Raw genomic sequence first — 21,949 nt, forward strand, 5'->3', positions numbered from 1 at the left:
TATACACACACACACACACACACACACATACATACATAGAGAGAGAGAAGGAGAGAATTCTTGCTTAATGTAAATGAACCATTTCACAGACCTCCCGGAGCCTCCCTTCTCAGGGATGTGCATGGTCCTACTCTTTGCAGCTTTTCAGCCAGAATGGTTTCAGTGCCTGGAGTGGAGGCCCAGCTATCACTTCTCTCTCTCTCTTTCTCTCTCTCTCTCTCTCTCTCTCTCTCTCTCTCTCTCTCTCTCCCTCCCTCCCTCTCTCTCTCTCTCTCTCTCTCTCTCTCTCTCTCTCAATCCCTCCCTCCCTCCCTCTCTCTCTCTCTTTGTCTCTGTCCCTTTCCATATATATATATATGTATATATATATATATATATATATATGTATATATATATATATGTATATACATATATATATATATGTATATATATATATGCAAGTGCATGCGTGAGCACACACACACACACACACACACACACACACACACACGGGGTGGGACTGTCAGAAGGTGGATTTCTTTAAGGGTCAAAAAAATTAAATATAATTTAAAAAATTACATACCAAAGCATGGACAGATTGAGGTCTGCATTAGTCAATGCATGACGTGATGGGGAAAGTCCTAGCTTTCAAGTGTGGGACTTGGGTTCCCCTCCTGGCTTTGCCACTTACTGCTTCTGTGACCTTGGGCAAACTTCCTCACATAGATCCCAAAGGTTCTTTCATCGGTGAATCTCTGATCACATGACTATGTACCCACACTTTTGGAATGACTGGCGCTGGTTCAGGTTCTGTTTGGGCAACACGGTCTCTGAGGTCCTTTAATTCTTTATGTAATGAAATAAGCACAAGGTATGATGTTGCAGTGTTGGCACTGGTTTCACAGTAACACATGCGCACATTCACATATTCAGCAAGGAAAGACTTCAGGAGATTTTGGACAGTTTCCCCTGTTTAGGGCACCTTGATTCTCGGTGTCTTCCACATTGGTAGGTTTGCCACTATTGTTTATTCGTCCTTCTCCTTTATCTGCTGTGTCTAGGCTGTCACCCAGCCCAGTGAGTATCTCAAGCACCTGATACATCACTATGAATGTTCTTTTTAAAAAATCTATTGATATATTTTGTTTTTACATGACCTTTCCTCCCTCTCCCACCCCAACTCAGGGAGCTAGTCCCCTGTGACAAAGAATAAAGGAGAGAGGGAGGAAAAAATCAGATCAGTAATATGCACCAACATATCCCCTAAGTCTGACGGGTCCATGCAATGTTTGGCACCCATAGTACTCCAATTCTGTAAAGAGAGAAAGAGGTATATCTTCTCATCTCTTTTTTGGAGCCATACTTCTTCATTTTCACTTTATTTTAAAGATCTTTAGGGCAAAGTTCCCAACTTTCCTTAGAAGCCCATTTCAATGTGACAGAGGCAAGAATTTCTCAAATATCCAACTTAATTTAAGCTTGATAGTGTAATTGAATTACATTTCCTTCTGTTGTACATTCTGTGAGTGGAGATAGAAAGAAACTGGTTAACGTCTTCCTCCTGAAATAGGTTATCCTTCATATTTGGAAGGGCGGCACCAAGTTATGCTTGTACTCAGGTGCAAGTCTTCTGCGCCCACCACTTGGCTGGCACCATACATGCCCTTCCTGGCTGCCCTACTGCTCTTGGCAGCAATTAAGATTTCTCCAAGTGGAACTGTCCAGTTAATAGAGATTGCAGCAGCTGGCACTACTTTACTCCAAATGGATCAGAGCATCAGCCGGACTAACAAAGCTGTCCTCCCCAGAAACTCTAGCCTTGGTTTTCTTGCACTGGGTTATTGCCAATGCCAACTGTTCTGATTAGGAACCTTTTCTTTCATGAATTAGTTATCTTCTCAGTCACTTCTACGTGTCCTTTGTCAAATGTAAGGAGCCAAAGTGGATGCAGCTCTCTGGGAAGATTTTTCTTAGTGCTCAGGAAAGCTGGAGGATTATTACTATTATTATTATTAGTTTACATAATTCTCCTGCTAATTAAACAATCAATAAGCATTTATGAAGCACTATTTATGGGCACTGGGGATACAATGTGAACCCTGCTGTCATGCTTATACTTTAATACAGTAGGATTACAGTGGTGCTTTAGTTTTCAAAGACTCCGAGGTTTTTTCTACATGGGAGTATTTAGGTATTTATTTTGGTCCAGACCTAGGATTTCATTGGTGTAGGAAACTCCCAAAGTGGAAATTCCCTCTATCACTGCAGATCAGAAACTTATCTATAACTTACTGTATAACAGAGTGGTCCAGGTTCAATGAAGAGGTTAATTGACTCGCCCATGGTAAAAAATGGGATTTGATTACAGGTTTTTCTGACTCCTCTATCCATTTAGACCAATGATGTCAAACTCAAATAGAAATGGGAGTCACTAAATCAGATAAGGATCCCTGTGGGCTACATATTGACTTAGAAAACTATACACGTTTATACATTTCTTTATTATTATTATTATTATTACTACATCAACCCATTAAAATCAGGTGAGAACTACATTTTAATCTGGCTCAGGCCATGGCGCAAGGGCCCCATATTTGATACCTCTGCATAAGACCACACTGCCCCTCAAAGAGGAAGGTGGCAGTTTTTAAAAACCCAGGGCAAAGTTTACATCACAGAATTTCTCATTTATTTCCTTACTTTCACAGTATCATTTAGGATGTGCATTTAATTTCACCCTGATTTTCCCCAGGGCTGTGATTTGGAGCACATATATTTTCTTTTGCCAACCCTATTCTTGGGGGGTGGGGTGGAGAATGGGGGAAGTGGAAGAAGGTTTTTTAATGAATAAAACAAAACCTCACATTTTAAAATTTGGAAACAGTTGCCCAGAAACTGAGAGGCAGTGTGAAGTAGAAAGGACATAAAATGTGGAGCCTGTGAACCTGGGTTCAAATACTGACTGTTTCTAAGTAACTGTGTAACCAATCCTAGGCAAATTACTTAGTTTCTCTAATCCTGTTTCCTAATTTATAGAATGGGAGGATTGGATTAAATAATCTAAGGTCCTATTCTATCTGTAAATCCTGTGAAAATGCCAAGACAAATCTTAGGGATAGGAAGCCAGGGACTTTTTAAAAGTCAAGCATTACTGTTCTAATTTGCTTATAAAAGAGCAATATGTGGTAATTTTGATGAAAAATAAAAGGAAGGAGCAAGTAATAATGGAAAATGAGGTTAAAAAAGACCCTTTCACTTTTTTAGTATATTCAAGTTTATATTCCGTACAGTAGCACATTATGGAGAGAAATTGTCTTGGACCAAATAATCTAAGTCCCCTTCTGTCTGTAAATCCTGTGAAAATGCCTTGAAATCTCGAGGACAGAAAGCCAGCATGCTCATTAGTGGGGCCACAATGACTTTGCCATTCAGGATTCTAGGTCACACTTGCATAGTTTGGGCCATCATACACAAGGGAAAAGGAGATCCATGTGTGGTTAAGCTAATAAAGATGATGACTCACTTGTCTTCATAATATGTGAACTGTATGGAGTATATATTGAAGTTTGCAAAGCACTTTCTATATAAATTATTATCTCATGAGAACTGCCAACACCTCTGTAAGGTAGAAACTTATGGATATTACTCTTATTTTCAAATAAGGACACTAAGATTCAGAAAAGTTGTGTTATATAGCTAATTAAATGTCAGAGGCAGGATTTGAATCCAGGCTTTCCTGACTCCAACTCCAGCAAGATAGCCTCTACCCTGGTGCCTCAGTACCATATTTATAGATGAAATAATTTTGTCAATCAACTAATCAATCAAGTATTTGTTGATGCCCTCCTTTGTGTGCTGTTGGGTGAGGAAGGAAGAGATGAGCAGGAGAGGGAGGGATGTGCTCCTTGCCTCCTGGGAGCTGTCAGACCAGTTAATGTGCCGAGTCTAGGAGTGAAGGGCTTTCAGTTCCAGTCCAAGCTCTACCAATAACTAGTTGGGTGCTGGGGGCAAATCACACAATGTCTTTGGACAGGTTTCCTTGTGTGTGAAATAAGGAATTTAACAGATTTCATCATTTTCAGCTCTAAAAAATGTCTGACAACATAGAATTCACATTCTACACAAGGCTATTTCTGTGTTGCTATGCTCAGGGGATAGACCACTGGGCATGGAGTCAAGAAGACCTAAGTTCAAATCAGACCACAGACACTTAACTAGCTGTGTGACCCTGGGCAAGTCACTTAACATCTGTTTGCCTTAATCCACTGGAGAAGGAAATGGTAAACCACTCTAGTATCTCTTTGCCAAGAAAAATCCATGGATAGTATGGTCCAGAGTCTCATGACGAGTAGGACATAACTGCACAACATATAATAAACACCAAAGTAATCAGTTGAAAAGTGAAAAAAAAACCTGTTAGTTATAGAATACCAAGTAGGCAATTTAATATAAATTTTCACTTAGTTGATTTTTTAATTGAGTTGAATAAATTGGCTCCTGGTGTTAGATTTCATAGACATTATGCATGTGTGTTTATACTTTTATACATTCATACTATAATGGGCTAATATACAAACTACTAAAACAAGTGTCCATTATATTGTATACTGGTTAATCAATAGATCATAGACAGAAAGTTAGATGATAGATTAGATAGATAGATAGACCGACAGACAGATAGACAGATATCTTTATCTTTTGAGGAAAAAGTGATGGCCTTGGCTTTAGGCTTAGCCATTTGCTTTAAATGACTAACTCTGTTCAGAGACGCTGGTAAACAATTAATGGCATTCTACTTAAAATATTGATTCTTGAAACTGAAGTAATTTGCCACTATCCTCAATGCACATATCCTATTTCCTTGCCTGATCTACTCACCTCTTAAGAATAAATGTTAGTGAGAAGATATACATCTTAGAGAAATAGAAACAGTTCACTAGAATGTGTTGATATGCAAGCTGGTGGCATTGGTGAGAAAAAAAAATCATGAGATCAGGAACATTTAACATTAGGTTTCTCCTGCAGTTTAGAGAATATGATGAAATTTAGTCATCACTGGCAAGTCAGCATATAGTCAGGAAATTAATAGTCTGATTCTTAAGATCTTGAGAAACTCACACTTAAGTTTGAGGAGCAGTATTTCTAGGTTTCCTTGGCATAACCATATGGACACATCCTCAGAAAGCAGACAGCAAACAACTTGACCCAATCAAATTCAGCCAAAGCTGTGTAGACCCTCAGGACAGCCTTCTGAAGAAAAAAGGCTGTCAGAGGGACAGCCAATAACAATATGGTTCAATGGAAGAGCAGTGGATTTGGAGTATGAGGACCTGGAGTACTGGGTTCATCCTTGTTCTGCCACTTTTTTTTTTTCATGGAGGCAATTAGGATTAAGTGACTTGCCCAGGGTCACACAGCTAGTAAGTATCTGAGGTCAAATTTGAACTCAGGTCCTCCTGACTCCAAGGCTGGTGCCACTTTGATGCCCCATTCTGTCACTTACCTGTGTAACATTGGCAGGTCCCTTACTCTCTCAGGGCCTCAAGTTTTCTCCTCTATAAAATGAAGCGCTTTGACAAAATGACTTCTGAGGTCCCTTCAAGCTCTAAAGCTATGAAAATCTAAACAGTAATAATACCTGGCAAAGGTGTTTATGACCAGAAGGCTGGCACAGTCTAGTGGATAGGTCACTAGACTTGAAATCAAGAAGAACTGGGTTCAAATTCCACCATTATGCCAGACACTTACTAGCTATGTGACCTGGTTAAATCGCTTAACCTCTGTGCCTCAGTTTCCTGATCTATAAAATTAAGAATTTGGACTTGATCTATAAACTCCTTTCCAGCTCTAAGGCTATAAATTCTATGACATTTGATCCTATAACATTAGGTCTATGCATCTGTGCTGATCTTAGTTTTGAAATCATCTAGTACTGTGGAAACTTCTTGGAATGCCCAATATTCATCCTAGATATAAATCATCTAAAAACAATCTATGATTTTCTCATGCCTGGTGAGGAAACCCCCATTCCCAATGCAGATCAACACCTGCTCTGCAATTTACAGAGAATTGCCTAAGGTACTGAGAGATTAAGTGAGTCTTTGGGCTATCAACTACCTTATAGCTACCTCTTACTCTCATTTCAGAAACGGGGAAACTTTAATCCTTTAAATCTAGGGTGAGCCAGTTATAGAAATGATATATAATCACACGGGCTGAATACAAGAATGTTAGTAATGTGTTCCTATCTTTGGATAAAAGATACTTAAGTGTTGTACCTGCCGTCTGGCAATTCAGGAAACAATGTTATCCACAAAAGCAAAAGCACATTTAATGAGGGTAAAAATCTGGGGCCTTTTATAAATAGCATCAGTTAAATTGCTCTATTTAGCTGATAAACTTTCCAGTCAGCAAGAGTTGATGGTGCTCCATTTGAAGTCGCACCCTTCTGACTCTGCCACTAACTAGCTGTGACACGGGCAAGTCCCTTCCTCAATCTGGGCTGGACTTTTCTCATCTGAGAAATGAATGGGGCTGGTCTGCAACATCCCCAACATTCTTTCTGCTTTCAAAATTGTATCAATTAGATAAATGGGAATAATGTCCTCTAAACTCATTGTCCAATTCAATAATTCAACAAAAGCAGAACCTCCCTTTCACTTCAAGGAAAACTAATCCCATTTGCTCAAATGCAACTTTAAGTACTGGATTTGTGTAATCTAATCAGGCTGTATAAATTGATTTATATCCTAATGATTTCCCTGAATGAAACAATGATCCATAGCCTAATTATTGACTGTTGATGCGCATAAAATAGGCTCTACTGTTTTAAGGTAATTGTACACAGCAGATAGGATAAAAAAAAGCCACCTTATTACAACTAGCTTGAAAGGTAAATATTTCAATCAGCAAATTCTGAGCATGGCAACGCAATTCCCTTTTTTAATTCATTACTTTTTTTTCTTTTTTTTTAAGGCAAAGAAGCTTAGGTTTTTAAGCTCCTAGACAAACTCCTCTATAAAATGAGGTGTTTGGAACAAAATGATTTCTGAGGTCCCTTCAAACTCTAAAGCTATGAACATTTAAGCAGTTAACATTTGGTAAAGGTATTGATGACCCAAAGGATGGCATGGTACAGCCTAGGAGTGGCGAACCTGCAGCCTTGAGGCCATGTATGGCCTTCTAGATCCTTGGGTGTGGCTTACTGACTGAGTCCCAAGTTTTATAGAACAAATCCTTTTATTAAGGGGATTTGTTCAGTGAAGTTTGGATGTAGTCAAAGGGCTGCACTTGAGGAACTAGAGGGCCACATGTGGCCTCAAGGCAGCAGGTTCCCCACCCCTGGTATAGTGAATAGGTCATAGCACTTAGAATCGGGGAAGACCTGGGTTCAAATCTTAGCACAGAAACTTAGTAGCTATGTGGCTCTGATTGAGTCCCTCAATTAGGAGGTAGGATTTGATCTTGTTAAATCTTTACACAGTACCTAGTGCAGGGTACAGAGACTAGACCCTTAATAACTGATATATAGTAGTGATTATGTTGGTGATTAGAAGAGATAAAATAAATGACTTGAAGTTTATTTTGTATACATTTTTTTTAAAAGTCAGTAATTTTATTTCTAAGAATATGATGAAAAATTACATTCATTCAACTCGAGTTTATTCAGCACATACCATATGTAGGAGACACTGAGGGACAAAGAAGAAAACAAAACAGTTTCTGTCCTCAAGGAACTTCCACTCCACTGGAGGAAGCAGCTAGGTAAATGGCAAAACAGCATTCCAGCAATGATGTGCGAATCCAGGAGTGAGGCTGCTATTTGGATTGGAGGCACCTCCACCTCTTCTAGGGGGTGCTCCTTTTTCCCAGCTCCTCCTTTGGGTGGATTCTGAGGGGAAAGCTATACTTTTCTATTGATGAGCGAATGATCTTTTCCTAAGCACCTACTATGTACTAAACACTAGTGCAAAGCACTGGGAATACAAACAGAAAAAAGAGCAAGACAGTACTTGATGCTTCCCTCCAAGTGGGAGGGGTCAGCTGCAAGGCTCCAGGTCCTCTGGGGTAGGTACAGCAGGTTAGTGGACAGTGCCAGGGCTATGGAGGGCAGTGGGTAGAAGGCCTGGTGCAGCCCAGAGGACTTGAGGAGGCAGTGGCAGGGCACATGGTAAGTCCTGGTGGAGTTTCATTTCACTGAAAGGTTTATAGTCGGTAGTTGAGCTCATCCTAAGGCTGTGAGCAGCCATGTCCAGGTATTGAGCTCTTCTTCACCTGGTAACCTATTGGTCTGGATGAATCTTAAGTGCTTGTTGAACTGAACTAGAGTACTAGTAGCATCCAATCTAATAAGCATTTATTAAGTGTCGAATATGCAAAGCACTAGGGACACAGACAAAATGAAAAAACCCAATTGTTAAAGGTTCCAGGGTCTTAAAGTGGCATATTCTGCCTTAAGAAACACAAACCTCTCACCCAAACCTAAGGCTTTTAGAATTAGGGAGATGCCTGTGGTGTTGCAGTATATAGAGCGCTGTGCCTACAGTCAGCAAAACCTGAGTTCAAATCCTGCTTAGACACTTAGTAGCTGTGTGACCCTGGCCAAGTCACAACTTGTCTACCACACTTTCTTCAATTGTAAACCGGGCATAATAATAACACCTACCTCCTAGGAGTATTGGGAAGCCCACAAGAGATACTTGTGAAGCATCTAGCACAATACCTGGCACACAGTAAGCACCATATAAATGCCAGCAATTGGGATAGCTAGATGGCACAGTGGATAGAGCACTGGCCCTGGCTTCAGGAACTGAGTTCAAATCCAGCTTCAAACACATAACACTCACTATCTCTGTGACCCTGGGCAAGTCACTTAACCCCAATTGCCTCATTAAAACAAATCAATGCCAGCAATTATTTTATTGCAAAGGTAAAGTCTTTGGATTATAAACGACATTGACGAAGCATCAATAATGTCAAGTAGTATTTAGAGCGGCCGACTCACTATTATCAACATATGAATGTAAAACTTGACATTTCCTCAGATTCAATGAATTACAGATAGAGATAGATTGGTCTTGAGGGAGACTGAGGGTGTTTCATTTGTTTTTATCTCATCATCTGTAATAAGTCCTTGTAAACATCTGGGAAAGAAAACCTGAACTGCATTTCCAACTGGTTGTTAGACCTCTTCCCATCAGTACCCCAAACTCACCATGTCTAAAACTGAGTTCATCTTTCCCACCAAACCTACTCTTCCTCCTGACTTCCCTATTTCTGATCATGGCATCACCATTCTCCACAAATTACTCCGATGTGAAACCTCGGTCTCACCTACTCTCCCTCACCTCCCATCAGTCACCAAGTTCCTGGCAGTCTCACCTATGTATCTACTCCGTCCCCTTCCTTCTTTCCACACCATGTGTTCAGTCGATCACTACCTCTTCCCTGGGACTTTTGTAATACCCTTCCAACCTGGTTCCCCACCTCTACGGACTTGTCAGCTTGGTCTTCCTGATGTGCGGCTCTGATCCCAGGATCTCGGAGGCCAGCTAGTCCAACCCCCATCTGGACAAACGTCCATCCTATACCATCCTCCGAGAACATGCTCTGCCCCCACATCCTGGGCTTTTACAGTACTTTGCTGCTCTGACATCCCAGACTACCTCATTCCTGCTGCTTTGCCGGTCTGGGCCCCAGGTTCTCTCTATGATGTTCTAGGCCCCACACTCCCTCTGCTCTGATGCTCTAGGCCCCCAAGTTCCCCCTGTTCTGATGTTCTAGGCCCTCATATTCCCCGTTCTGAAGTTCCAGACCCTCTCATTCTTGCTGCTCTGACGATCTGGGCCTCACATTCTCTCTGCTCGGACGACCCAGGCCCCCACATTTCCAGTGCTCTGACATTCTGGGTCCCCGTTCTCGCTACTCTGAAGTTCTACGGCCCCCCTCCCCGCCCCCCTTGGTTCGAAACATCTTCTCTAGCTCTAGAACCCATGACTCGTGAAACGCGAGGCACGGCGGGGGCGCAGGCTGGGCTCCTCGGGGCAGGCCCACGCCTTCCACGGAACAGACAAGGGTGCGAGAGCGCGGCCTGCGCCCAGGAGCCCCGCGAGAGGAGCCGGTATCAGATTCTAGCCCTCCGCGCCTGCGCAAAGCGCAGATCTCCCTAGAATGACCGCGGTCTCCCGGAAGTGGGATGTGGGAGGCCGCAGCCTCCGCTGCGGCAGGCGCACCTGCCGCTCTGGGGGAAGGGGCGGATACATCCGGGCATTTCTTCTCTGACGTCCAGAGCCGTTGGGCCAATTTGAAAAGCACGCACAACCAATCGGCTTGCATCCACGGCGTTGGAGCGAAGGAGGGAAGGAGGGAACAGGTGGAGCGACGGGACCCAATCATAGAACGCCCGCCCGCCTCGGTCTCTCGGACCAATGGGAAGGGAATTCACAACACGTGCGCCTCGTCCGGGCCAATGGGCGAGGCCCTTAGAAGGAGCCGCTCACTTTTGAATTGGCGGCGGCCGCAGCCGGCGGGGAATGGCGGATGCGGCTGGAGGCAGTGGAGGCCTGAATCCCGGTGACAGCGACAGAGGGTGAGGAGGCTGCGGCTGCGGGGGTCGAGGTGCCCCGGGGCCGGGCTGGCGGCGCGGGGGGACCTGCTCAGCGTCCCCCAGTGGCGGCGCTCCCGCCTCGGCTGGTCCGGGCGTGGGGCGCGGGAGATTCCGGGGCTGGGGCGCCGCCCTCCTCTCCCCGCGGGGCCCGGCGCCCATCCCTGATCCTCAACCCCGCTGAGCCTCAGTCTCCCCTTTTGTAAAAGGGGCTCAGCACGCCCTCCTGCCGCTCGAGGCCCTTGTGAGGCGCGGGGGGTGGGCGGCGACCCGGAGTGGGGGTGGGGCGGAGCGCTGGGCAGACTCGATGTCTGTCACCCCCACCTCCTTTTTCGCGACGAGGAAACTGAGGCCCAGGGTGGCGGGGAGACTCCACTGGCCTTGAGTATGTAAGTCCCTTCACTTCCCTGAACCTCACTTTGCTCTCCTGGCAAACGGCGCTGTGCACATAGTAGGCGCTTTATCAATGCGTCTTGGCTTGCGCTGGGAGATCTCTGAGGTCCCTCCAGGTCCACGCCTCCAGGCTGGACCCCAAATCCCGGGGAAGGAAGGGGTCGGCTTTCCCTGAAGTTATCCCGGGGTGAGGGGTCAGCCCCTCCCTCCCCTGATACAGACACTCATTGGGGGGAAAAAAGTAGAATAATATTTTCCTCCTATCAAGCAAAGTCAACAAGCACTTATTAAGTGCCTACTACACACACACAGTAAGCGCTTAATAAAGTTAGGATTAGATCTTCAGGGAGAGGTAAGGGTTGGATATAAATCTACCTGCCTAGAGGTAACTGAACCCGAGCTACCTGGATTCCAATCCCAGCTTACAGGTTGTGGGATCTCTCTGAGCCTCCGTTTTTTGTTCCTGGTGTGTTCACCTGCTCAAATGGTAATAGACTCATTGCAGGACCCCTGTCAGGTTAATTGTGAAAGCTAATGCATTCCTGGGCTGCTTTAAGTAAGGTCCAGGGGCCAGGCATGAGCTGTCCTGGGCAGGACTGGGGTCAGAGCTTTAGACCTGGAAGGGACTTGAGAGCCCCTCCAGGTGACACTTGTCCCAGGGTGCAAAGCCAGCTTCTCTGTTTACCCTGAACCACAAAACTGGAGGATTGTGTTCACTTCTGACCACATTTTAGTCAGGAGGTTGATGAGCTAGAAGGTGACCAGGATGGTGAAGGGCTAGGTAGGGGAGGGGATGCTGCGTGAGAATGAATTGAAGGAACTGGGGATATTTAGCCTGGAGAAGACTTGGGGGAGAACTCAGTGGCTGCCTTCAAGCGTTTGAAAGACTGATGAAAGATCAGAGGGTTTAGACTTGTCTAAAACTAGGAGCAGCATAAGGGAAAGGAAAACTACTGATTTGAGCTTTGCAAAAGTGAAATGGACTGCCTAGCTAAGCCTGCCTCGTTGAAGCTGTTCCAGCGAGGCTTGGATGGTGAGCGCTTGTGGGGTGTAGTACGCTCTTGTTCAGGTGCTGGTTGGACTGTCAGCCTCTGAGGTCCTAAAGAATGTAATAAATCTTAAAACACTGTAGAAATGTAAGTTCTTACATTATGCTCAGATCTGAGCTAGTCCAACCAGAAGCAACATAGCTAGAACAGATAGTAGTTATTCTTCCACTGACTGTCGCCAGCTAGCCCAGACATTCTAATTCAGTCCTTCTGCTTGCAAGGTAATTCAAGGTAATTTCAAGACCTCTGTTGAAAAGAAATCTAAAGAAGAGGAACTTTTTTTTTTTGGTAACAAATTATATTTGACCTAGATAGTGATTTGCAGCCTTTTATCTTTAACCAGACTTGCTAGCTAAGAACGGATATGTGAGCTTTATGTAAGTGAATTACAAAATATGTTTTGAAGAGTAGCAAAAGGATACTGTGTACCACTATGAAATAGAATGTAAGTTCCTTAAGTATGATCTATATTCTTTTTTTGTATCCCAAATACCTAGCTCTCTGCCAGCCACAGTAGACACTGAACAAATGATTTTTAAATGAATGAGTGGAAAAGATACTTTTGGTTTATTTTAAGCCTCACCTTCCCAAAGAACTTTCGGATCTTGTTTATTGTTTAGTATCAATCATAGTTCTTATCATTTCTCTGAAATTCCATGGAAATTAATCAATTAGAAATTGGCTTTGGAATAGCTTGAAAGAGCAGATTGAGTAGGATACAACTGGGGAAACACTAGTTTTAAGATAATTCTTTTTCATACCCTTTTAAGTTTACATTTTTCTTTATTAATTTTAAAGAGACACCAAGAAGTATAGAGTATGTCTAAAACATTAAAAAAAAGCAAATAATTTTCCTTTACTGGAATTTAGAACAGCATTAAGGGGAGGGCAGACCTGGGGGGAGAGGGAGGAGGTATGGAGGGTTCAAGATGATTTGAATGGTCCATGTTGCTTTAAAAAGTTGGTCCAGAAAATTTACCTAAGAAAAACTTCTCTGAAGTGACATTCTGTTTACCTTAGAGCTCCATTAAATATTCTGTGTTGAGAGTCCAATATATGTAGTTTGTAGATATAGATTGCCCATTATCATCTTAGGAGTTCTAGCCTCAGTCAGGGGCTTTGTTAAGAGCTCCTCTCACATAAATTGGAATGATTTGATGGTTTCTCCCATAATTAAGCTTTTTTTTTTGCAGTTTATCATACACCTGATCTTCAGTTGATTCAGTTACTATTAGAACTTACGATTTTATATAATAAGCATAAAACTATGCACAGATGGTTAATACATATTTTTTAAATTTTTTTAAAATTTAATTTTTTTATTTTTAATTTTTTTTTGCTAGGCATTGGGGTTAAGTGACTTGCCCAGGGTCACACAGCTAGTATGTGTTATATGTCTGAGGTCGAATTTGAACTCAGTTCCTCCTGAATTCGGGGCGGGTGCTGTATCCGCTGTTCGCCACCTAGCTGCCCCCATACGTGTTTGAATGAATAAGTCTCAGACCAAATAAAAACCATCAGGAAACAAGTGTTTTATTACTTTTGACATCTTGGCAATTGTCTGAGTGCTTTTTGGGAAAAACTTAGACACTATCACTAAGTCATTAGGAATTTTAATTAGGTAGCAAGAATGAGGATAGCAACCATGTGCAAACTGGGAAAAATGAGAACTTCCAGTACTTACACTGAATTCACTTTTGAACAAAGTGAGACATCTAAGTTACAGAGGACCTGACTGAAGCCCACTTGGGATGCTGTCTTCCATCTTGTTCAACCCCCCCCCCTCAACTTGTCTCATTCTAGAAATAGACCGTTTGTAGTCATGCCAAGCACCAACCTGTGCCAACTTGTCCTTTTTCAAACCCTTTCAGGAGAGATGGCTAAATGTTGCTCTTAGCAGCAGGCTTTCTCTGCTTCATCTGAACAGAAAAAAAAACCCTGTGTCTTAAAGTTTTCAAGTAGAAGAATTGTGACTCAGGGAAGATCTTGATTCATATCAGTCAGAAGAGAATTTATGGTTTGTCCTTGTCAATGTAAAGGCAAGTATGAAATGGTTTCTGCCCTCCAGGTGGGCACAGTCTGTTGAGGGGACAGTATCAATCAGCAAACATTTGTGAAACACCTACCGTGTCAGGCGCTATGATAAAATACTGGGAATATAAAGGTAAGTGAGACAGTGTCTACCCTCAAGGAGCTTGTGTTCCAAAGGGAGAGAAAACATACACATAGTAGTATGTGCATAAAACATATAAAATGAACGGAAGGAGCTTTTGGAAAGGGGCGTACTAACGGCTTGGAAGGGGAAGGGAGTCCAGGAAGTTTTCATTTACAACATTTCAGAGGGAGAGGTGAGAAAAGAGTCCATGAGAATAGCCAGTGCAAAGGCACACGCATGGCTGATGTGATGCCATGTGTGAAGAGCAGAGACAAGCCGATTTGGATGCACTGGAGAGTTTGCTTGGAAAAGGGGTTGTTGGTCGGAGCCAATGCTGCACAAAGAGGTTGTAGTTTACCCTGGAGGGAATAGGGAGACACTGGAGCTTATTGAGCAGGAAGGCGACATAATTAGACCTAGGCTTTAGGAAAATCGCTTTGGCAGTTCTATGGGGAATGAATTGGAGAGACAATTGAGGTAGGAAGATAGGCCAATGGTTCCCAAATTGTGGTTCCTGGATCTGGATTTGCAAGTTGAAAACTGTTTTCTTAGTAATACTAACATATTATTTGCCTTTTAAAATACACATCCCTTTTCTAATTACATATCTGTGTGAGGTCAGATTTTCTTCATATACTTCAACCAAAAATCACAATAGGTTGAATGCAGAAATAGATATGAAGATCCAGCTGTCTTCTGTTAAGCTAGCCATTAAAAAGATTTGCAAAAGTCGTTAGAACAGTCCCATTTTTATCACTAATTTTTGGAGAACATATAGTTATTTTTCATAGAAATATTATTTATGTAAACATGTAGTGATTTTGCTATTATTTTTAAATGAATTAGTAAATATTTTAAAAATTTATCAGTTTTAATTTCTAACATTTTTATCAGTAAATATGAATACATTTAACTCACATAATTCTCTTTGGGTTCCTCAATAGTGTTTAAGAATATAAAAGGAGCAAAAACTTTTGAGAACTGCCGGATTAGACTATTACAGTAGTCCAGGCGAAAGGTGAGAGATAAAGACTCAAAATAGGATAGTAGCTGTGTTATTAGAGATTTGAACATGGTCAAGGGTTGTGTATCATCTGCATAGAGATAATTGAGCCCACGGGATGTGAGGTCACCAAGAAGGGTTGCAGAGAGGGAAGAGGGCTCAAGACAGCACTGGGATGCACCTACAGTTAGGGGATGCTTATTCTCATTTTTGAGGGACTAATTCCAGCCTGGTTTAGGCAGACCTGGGTTCAAGTCCCAGCTCTGATATGTAGTGGTTGTGTTAGCCTGGGGAAGTCACTAAACTTTTTGGTGCTTTAGGCTGAGGTTGTTGTGAATGGAATTGTTATTCAAACAGATGTTCATTCAATCCTGTCCCTTACTGAGATTCTATGCTGTGGAGGGATACGCATTTAAATGAATACTTGTTTTAAAAGTGAAAAATACTGCTGTAATGTGAAGAAAGCAATCAGCTTGAGTGACACCTGTATTCAGTCCAATATAGTACTCTCTGAGGTTTAACCTTGTAGAGCAGGAAGGAAATTAGGAAATCATTTTGGGGTCATTTGTAAATTAAAGCACATTTGTAGGCGAATGTTCAGGATCCTTCTCATAACATGAGTGATTACCGTCCTTGTGTATGAGCCAGCAATATAGCTACTTTTGTTCCAATGTTATTTCAGTCTTGGGTTGGTTCCTTAAGTGCTACATCTTATTTTTTTGGTGTGGCATTCCCTAACCCAAAGGTAAGTCGTACTTTTCATTATATGCTACTGCCTTACTTCTTCCTCGAGTCCTGACTAGTTTGGGGAAGGTGGTCAGGAGGAAGATGGCCCACAATTTGACACTCTTCGAGGTTTCACATTGGTGGACTGCTGGACCCTCTTGGTTTGTGTCTTCTCTGATAATTAGCTTCTGGGTGCAGTATGCAGGCTCTCCAGACTGGGAATCATGACAGTGTAGTCTAATGGAGAGAGCATTGGGTTTGGAGTCAGAAGACTGGTCTCAGTCTTGCTTCTTCTAGTTACTGCTAAGGGACTAGTTATTCCTATTCACTCCTTCGCTTCCTTCTCTGTAAAGTAAGGGGCCTGGACCATAGGACCTTTGAGGTGATTTCCAGGTCTAAATCTGAGATCATAGAAATCATCTATTTTGTCTTTACATCCTCCATATAATGCCTGAAACTGAGGATGTAGAAGATAAGAACTGAACTTGTGATTCCACTGGCTGACGGAATACCCGCAACCAATACATTTCTGCATTTCCTAGCCTCAGAGAGTTCATCAGGGCACTGTGAGGTTAAATGACTTGCCCAGGGTCTCACAGCTACTATGTATCAGGAAGGATTTGAACCTAGGGCTTTCTGGCTCTAAGACCAGCTTTCTGTTCATACACTAGCACCAGGAAGAGCAGTGGCCGTAGCATTTTTTCTGTCAGCCTGTTAGATTATTGGGAATGAAATTACATGTCATTGAGAATGGCAGAATGCAATGAGGAGTGTCTTAGTATAATGCATTTTCTTCAATATTATATGTTGGGTTGTGAAGGAAACGTTTTTAAGATTCTTGACTTTTTGTTGCTCTTAGTTATGTATTTTTAGTTCTGATGCTTTTATATTGAATGTTAGCAAGGAATAAAATAAATCTCAATATTAATCTTATAGCTTAATACATTGGATTACATTTTATACTGATAGACATCGAAGATTCTTAAGAAGTAATTAAAGTATTTCTTTTTTAAGAAATTGTAGGTAGAAGCACATTAAAACAGTGCTTAAACTTGACTGGATAAAAATCATTTAAAAATAATCTTGCTGTTCTGAATTTCAATCTCTTCTGAACTTTTAGGTAGAGAAGTTGAGAAGAATCAATAATGGCTGACAACAGTATATTAGTGTCTACTGCTGGGAAGAGTCTCTTGGCAGATACCTCTATTTTTGATTCTAAAGTTCCTGAGATGTCTAAAGAAAATGAACTTACTGGATCCGCTTCAGATGCTGATGGTAATTACCAAAACATTTCATGCTTTTAAGTGTTTTCAAAACTGAATAATAATTTTAAGAACAAAAAAGTGGAATGAAACCTACCTGTGAAGTTGGTGCCTGCTCCCTTTGGAGGTGTTCAAGCAGAAGCCATGTAACTGCTGGTTGGGTTGGGATGCATTGGACTAGGTGACTGCTGAGGTTCCTTCCAACTGAGATGTTTTGTGTTTCTGCTTTAACAAGCAAACTCTCTGTGGAAACTATTTCTGCTCTTTAAAAGAACCACCAAATGTGGATATCTTATCAGTCAATGTTTATTGACCCTGACCATGTTTTAGGAAAATAAATGTCACAGAAGACACTTAGAATTTATATTTATGTCTAGGTACAGTGAGTCTTTGTTGTAACGTTGTACTTGAGAATTCAGTAGAGCATGAAGTGGGTCTACCTGGTCTTCTGTTCAGAAGAGTTTGCTTTCACTCTTTTACCTATAACTTTTTTTTCCAAATGGTGTTAGGTATACAAAAAACCTAATTTCATTTTGGGCCATTTTAAGAGGTTTATGATGTGTCGCCCTAAGAAATTGATGGTATTGCTGTACCTTGTCCTGGACAGACCACATCTGGAGTGTTGTATTCGGTTCTGGGAACCACATTTGCCATATGAGGATTGACTAAAAGAACTGTCAATATTTAGTTTGGAGAAGAAGAAGAGGTAACATGATAGCAGAAACAATATCAAAAGTGTCATGTAGAAAAGGGAGTTGCAAAGAGACCAATTTAGCTTGATATAGTTAGAGCTATATAAAATAATGGACTGCCTGGAGAGGTAGGTAATGGAGTCCACATCATTGGAGGTCTTCACAGGTTTCATGCCGCTTGACAAGAGGAAATTCTTGTTCAGACACTGGTTGGAATAGATATCTTAGATCAGTAGGTCAATAAACTACTAGCAGTCAGGTACTTTGCTAAGTGCTGAAGATACAAAGAAAGGCAAAAAGCAAAGCAAACCACCTCAAAACTCAAAACAGCAGTCCATGCTCTCAGGGAGCTAATAATTTAGTGGGAGAGACAGCATGCAGACAACTTTACAGATGAGATACATACAGGATAAATCAATGATGATCAATAGAAGGAAAATACTAGAAACAAGGGGGATCAGGAAAGGCTTCCTGTAAAAGGTACTGTTTTGGCTGTTCTAGGCATGGGAGACAGCCAGTAAAAGTATCTTTGAGGAAGAGCAGCTCTGAAATTCTGTGACTTCAATATTAACCAAATAAGTTAGTCACTAATTGAGAGTAGTTCTAGTGTATTTATAACTTTTCTGCACACCAGTATTGTTTTGTGATTGCCAGATTTTTAGATTAAAAATTATAATATTTTTTCCTGTCCTCTAAAATGGTATTTGGCAGTTCCTCCTGCCCCCACCCCCCTCATTAATTAAAACCGAATTGGGCTTCAAGACAGTTTAGAGGGTGTTAGTCTGCGCCTTGAATGAACTGAAGACATACAGAATGACACCGTAGCAGGGAAGAGAGCCATTAATATCACTGTTCATTTCTGATGTACATAATGATGTATTTTTTACCCCTAAACAGAAGAAATGCCTCAGATTGAAACTCGAGTAATACTGGTTCAAGAAGCTGGAAAACAAGAAGAACTTATACAGGCCTTAAAGGTATGAGTTGGCGCTTTGGCCTCAGGTGGAGCCGTGTGGTTTCTTTCCTTAAGTTTGCATGTATGCCCAGTGTGGTACTTCCTTAATCTCATACCCAAGTCTCTCTTCCACAGACCATTAAAATAATGGAAGTCCCAGTTATAAAGATAAAAGAAAGTTGCCCTGGAAAAGCGGATGAAAAGTTAATAAAAAGTATCATTAACATGGTACGTCAGGTGTCTTGACTGCATGTGGCATGCTGTCCTTCCTTTGATTTGGCTATTCTGCAATCTGTGATAATCAGACCTAAATTTGGCATGGAGGTGGATGCAGTGCACTCTGAAGCTAGTTGAACAGAAAATGTGGGATGCTAATTTCATACTTCATTTTGAAACTGGAAGTTAGTAGGGCCTCACTATAGCATGTGGTGTATTTGATGAAATTTATAAAATAATTTGCTACTGCAAAATTTCTAGATAGCAGTACATTTCAGCTGAGGTCTCATATTTTCCTTTGAACTAGCTTCTTCCATTAATTTTACATTCACTCTAAAGTTTTGAAATCTTGGTGAAAGTAAAATTAAAGAACTTTGCCAAATACTGGGAGTATGTTATATGAGCATATGAAAGTATATCTAATTTTCTAGACTAGACATTCAAATACCTTTCCAGTCCATTCACACAATAACAGCTTCCAAACCACTACATTTACGAGCTCAAAGATGTTAAAAAAAGAAAAAAGAAAAAGCTTCATTTAAAAATATGTGGGTAGTAAAATGAAGATTTCATTCCTTCTTCACTTGTCTCTGAAAAATTTGCTTAATACTTTATATAGTGGCAAGTGATTATTTGCTAGATTACTTGTTTTTTATATATCCCTTTATATGTTCATTTAAAATAATTTATCATGCTTAAGTTTAAACATTAACAAACCAATTAAACCTACATTTATAACTATTTACATTTTAGAAAAACATCAAGATATTAAGTGCTCATAACAGCTCATTGGTTACTCTCTCTGTATACTCTTGGGTTGTCTTTGTCTATTCATTTCTTTAAACCCTTTTCCTTTCATACTGCAGTAGTCACAGTAGTTCATACTGTTTTCTTTTTAGATAAAAGGCCGTCTTTACTGATCCATCTCATATTTCCTTTTTCCCAATATGTAACGTTGATTAGAATGTTTATTGTTTTTCAGTTTAATTTTATTCTGTCCCTTAGTTTTTTGTTATAGTACATGTCCCTGCTGCCTTATTGTTGGATAGCAGTGTCCCTGGGTCTCTGAAGTCTCTGATAATGGAGAACACACTTTAGCAGTCCTACCAGCTAGAAGGTATTGGAGTAGAGGCCTACTATATTGGTTAGAGTAGTGAACTTGGAATTAGAAACACTTGAGTTCAAACCCCACCACTGGTACTTATTAGCCAAGTGATCTGGGCAGATCATTAGTCTCAGTTACATCACCTATATGTGTAATACTAATAAACTTACCTAACAAGATATTGTGAGGCTCAAATGATATGATACATATAAGATGCTTTTCAAACTTGAAAGCACTAAATGTCAAGTTTTCTTATTTCTTCTTATTAAGTCCCCATTTTCCCAAGACAAGCCTAGTTAAGTTCAGAAATGCTCACCACCATTTTGACTGCAGGATGTTGAATTTTTCTCCTATAGTAACTCTCAAAAATCTGTAATGAGTTAAAGAATAGTGGTGATCTGTGTTGGTGGAAGAAACATCCTCACTGACAAAATATAAATCTATAATTAAAAAAAATTTTTTTGCTTCACAAAAGGCTGCTTATATACAACTTTTTTTAGATCAGCACAAAAGAATAGAAGCAATCAGCACTGAAGAATAATAGTTGGTCTTTTTTGTGGAAATAATTAACATACCTCTTTTAAATTTGTCATTTTCCATTCCATGATATTTTCTATCAGTGTCCAGACCAATTGATTTGATGCTTAATCATCATCCATTCAGGTATTTCAATCTAGAACTAACTGAAAGTTTGTAAGGTAATAGTAGCACATAGACTAAGGCAACATTTTCAATTTTAAACTTAAATGTAATACTGATATTGAATAATTAATCTTAAATGTTTACTTTTTGGATGGATGAATGGTATGTAATGTATAATGTCTATTTAGAGTTACTTTATTAACTAATTGTGTATGCATAAATACTTCATACTTATAATATTACATTTTTAAAAAAATCAAGGAAATAAAAGTGCCTTACCTAAAGATGGAATCAGTGGCAGAATTTGAAGATTCAGATTCACCAGAATTTGAAAACATATTTGTGGTCATGGACTTTCAGGATGCTGTCTTCAATGACTTATATAAGGCCGATTATAGAATTCTTGGACCCTCAGTTGTGCTTAATTGTGCTAAAAACGGGGAGGTAAGAGTGTAAACTAATTTTAACATTTCAGTATTGGAACTGTTTGTACATGTGTGTTACACATAGTAAGTTTTATGACTTTGCATTAAATCTACTGTATTCTTCTATACCATACTAGTGCTGTGAAAGGAGGAGTTGTGGCATGGCCAATAGAGGGCCAGCTCTCCATGGGAGGAAGGCCTGGGCTCTGCTCTGACAGGTGACTGTGGGTCCCTGGCTATAACCCTAATTCTCTAAAACTACATTACATACAAGTTGCTTATTTGAATCAGTAGAGGGAGTTTTCATCTTGGGAATTTCCTATACCGATGAAATCACAGGTCTGATATAAAGAAGAGTGGAGTAGAAAGAAAGAACACTTGCTTGAGAATCCACCCAGCTGGGGTTCGAGTTCCTGTTCTATTAACTAACTGGGATCTGGGGCCTATCCCTTGACATCTTGGGACCACCTTTTCTCTATGACCTGTAAAATAAGGGTCTAGGTTAGGGGATACTTAAGGGATATTCTAGCTCTTCCAGTCTATGATTCAGGACCCAACCAGCAGGATGTTAGTTCTTCTTATTTTCTGGTATTATGCGATTGTAGTATGCATTAGAAGAGTGGTGATTGTGCCATAGGAGTACCTTGTGATAAAACCTGTTGATTTTAGGGCCCTCAGAAAATCACCTGTTTAATTGGGCGTCAGATTCTTAGTATAGAAATAATAGCAGCTGCAATGTTGTTA

The 21,949-nt window shown here is 40.8% G+C and overlaps 1 protein-coding gene across 2 annotated transcripts in view; it reads left to right on the top strand.

Annotated features, from left to right (window-relative positions):
- Positions 1 to 10,325: 10,325 nt before the first annotated feature.
- The window catches only part of ECT2 (epithelial cell transforming 2), a 59,426-nt gene continuing 47,802 nt past the window's right edge, over positions 10,326 to 21,949 (top strand). The window contains exons 1-5 of one of the 2 annotated variants that reach the window (XM_020980475.2): positions 10,326 to 10,567; positions 17,029 to 17,183; positions 18,760 to 18,839; positions 18,953 to 19,045; positions 21,042 to 21,224. In XM_020980475.2, the coding sequence (XP_020836134.1) occupies positions 17,054 to 17,183; positions 18,760 to 18,839; positions 18,953 to 19,045; positions 21,042 to 21,224 (486 nt within the window). In that variant the 5' untranslated portion in view covers positions 10,326 to 10,567; positions 17,029 to 17,053. The remainder of the gene's footprint in view (positions 10,568 to 17,028; positions 17,184 to 18,759; positions 18,840 to 18,952; positions 19,046 to 21,041; positions 21,225 to 21,949) is intronic. The other variant, XM_020980493.2, reaches the window with a different exon arrangement.

The sequence above is a fragment of the Phascolarctos cinereus genome, unplaced genomic scaffold (genome assembly GCF_003287225.1).
Source record: "Phascolarctos cinereus isolate Bilbo 61053 unplaced genomic scaffold, phaCin_HiC Scaffold_7;HRSCAF=346, whole genome shotgun sequence".
Lineage (NCBI taxonomy): Eukaryota > Metazoa > Chordata > Mammalia > Diprotodontia > Phascolarctidae > Phascolarctos > Phascolarctos cinereus.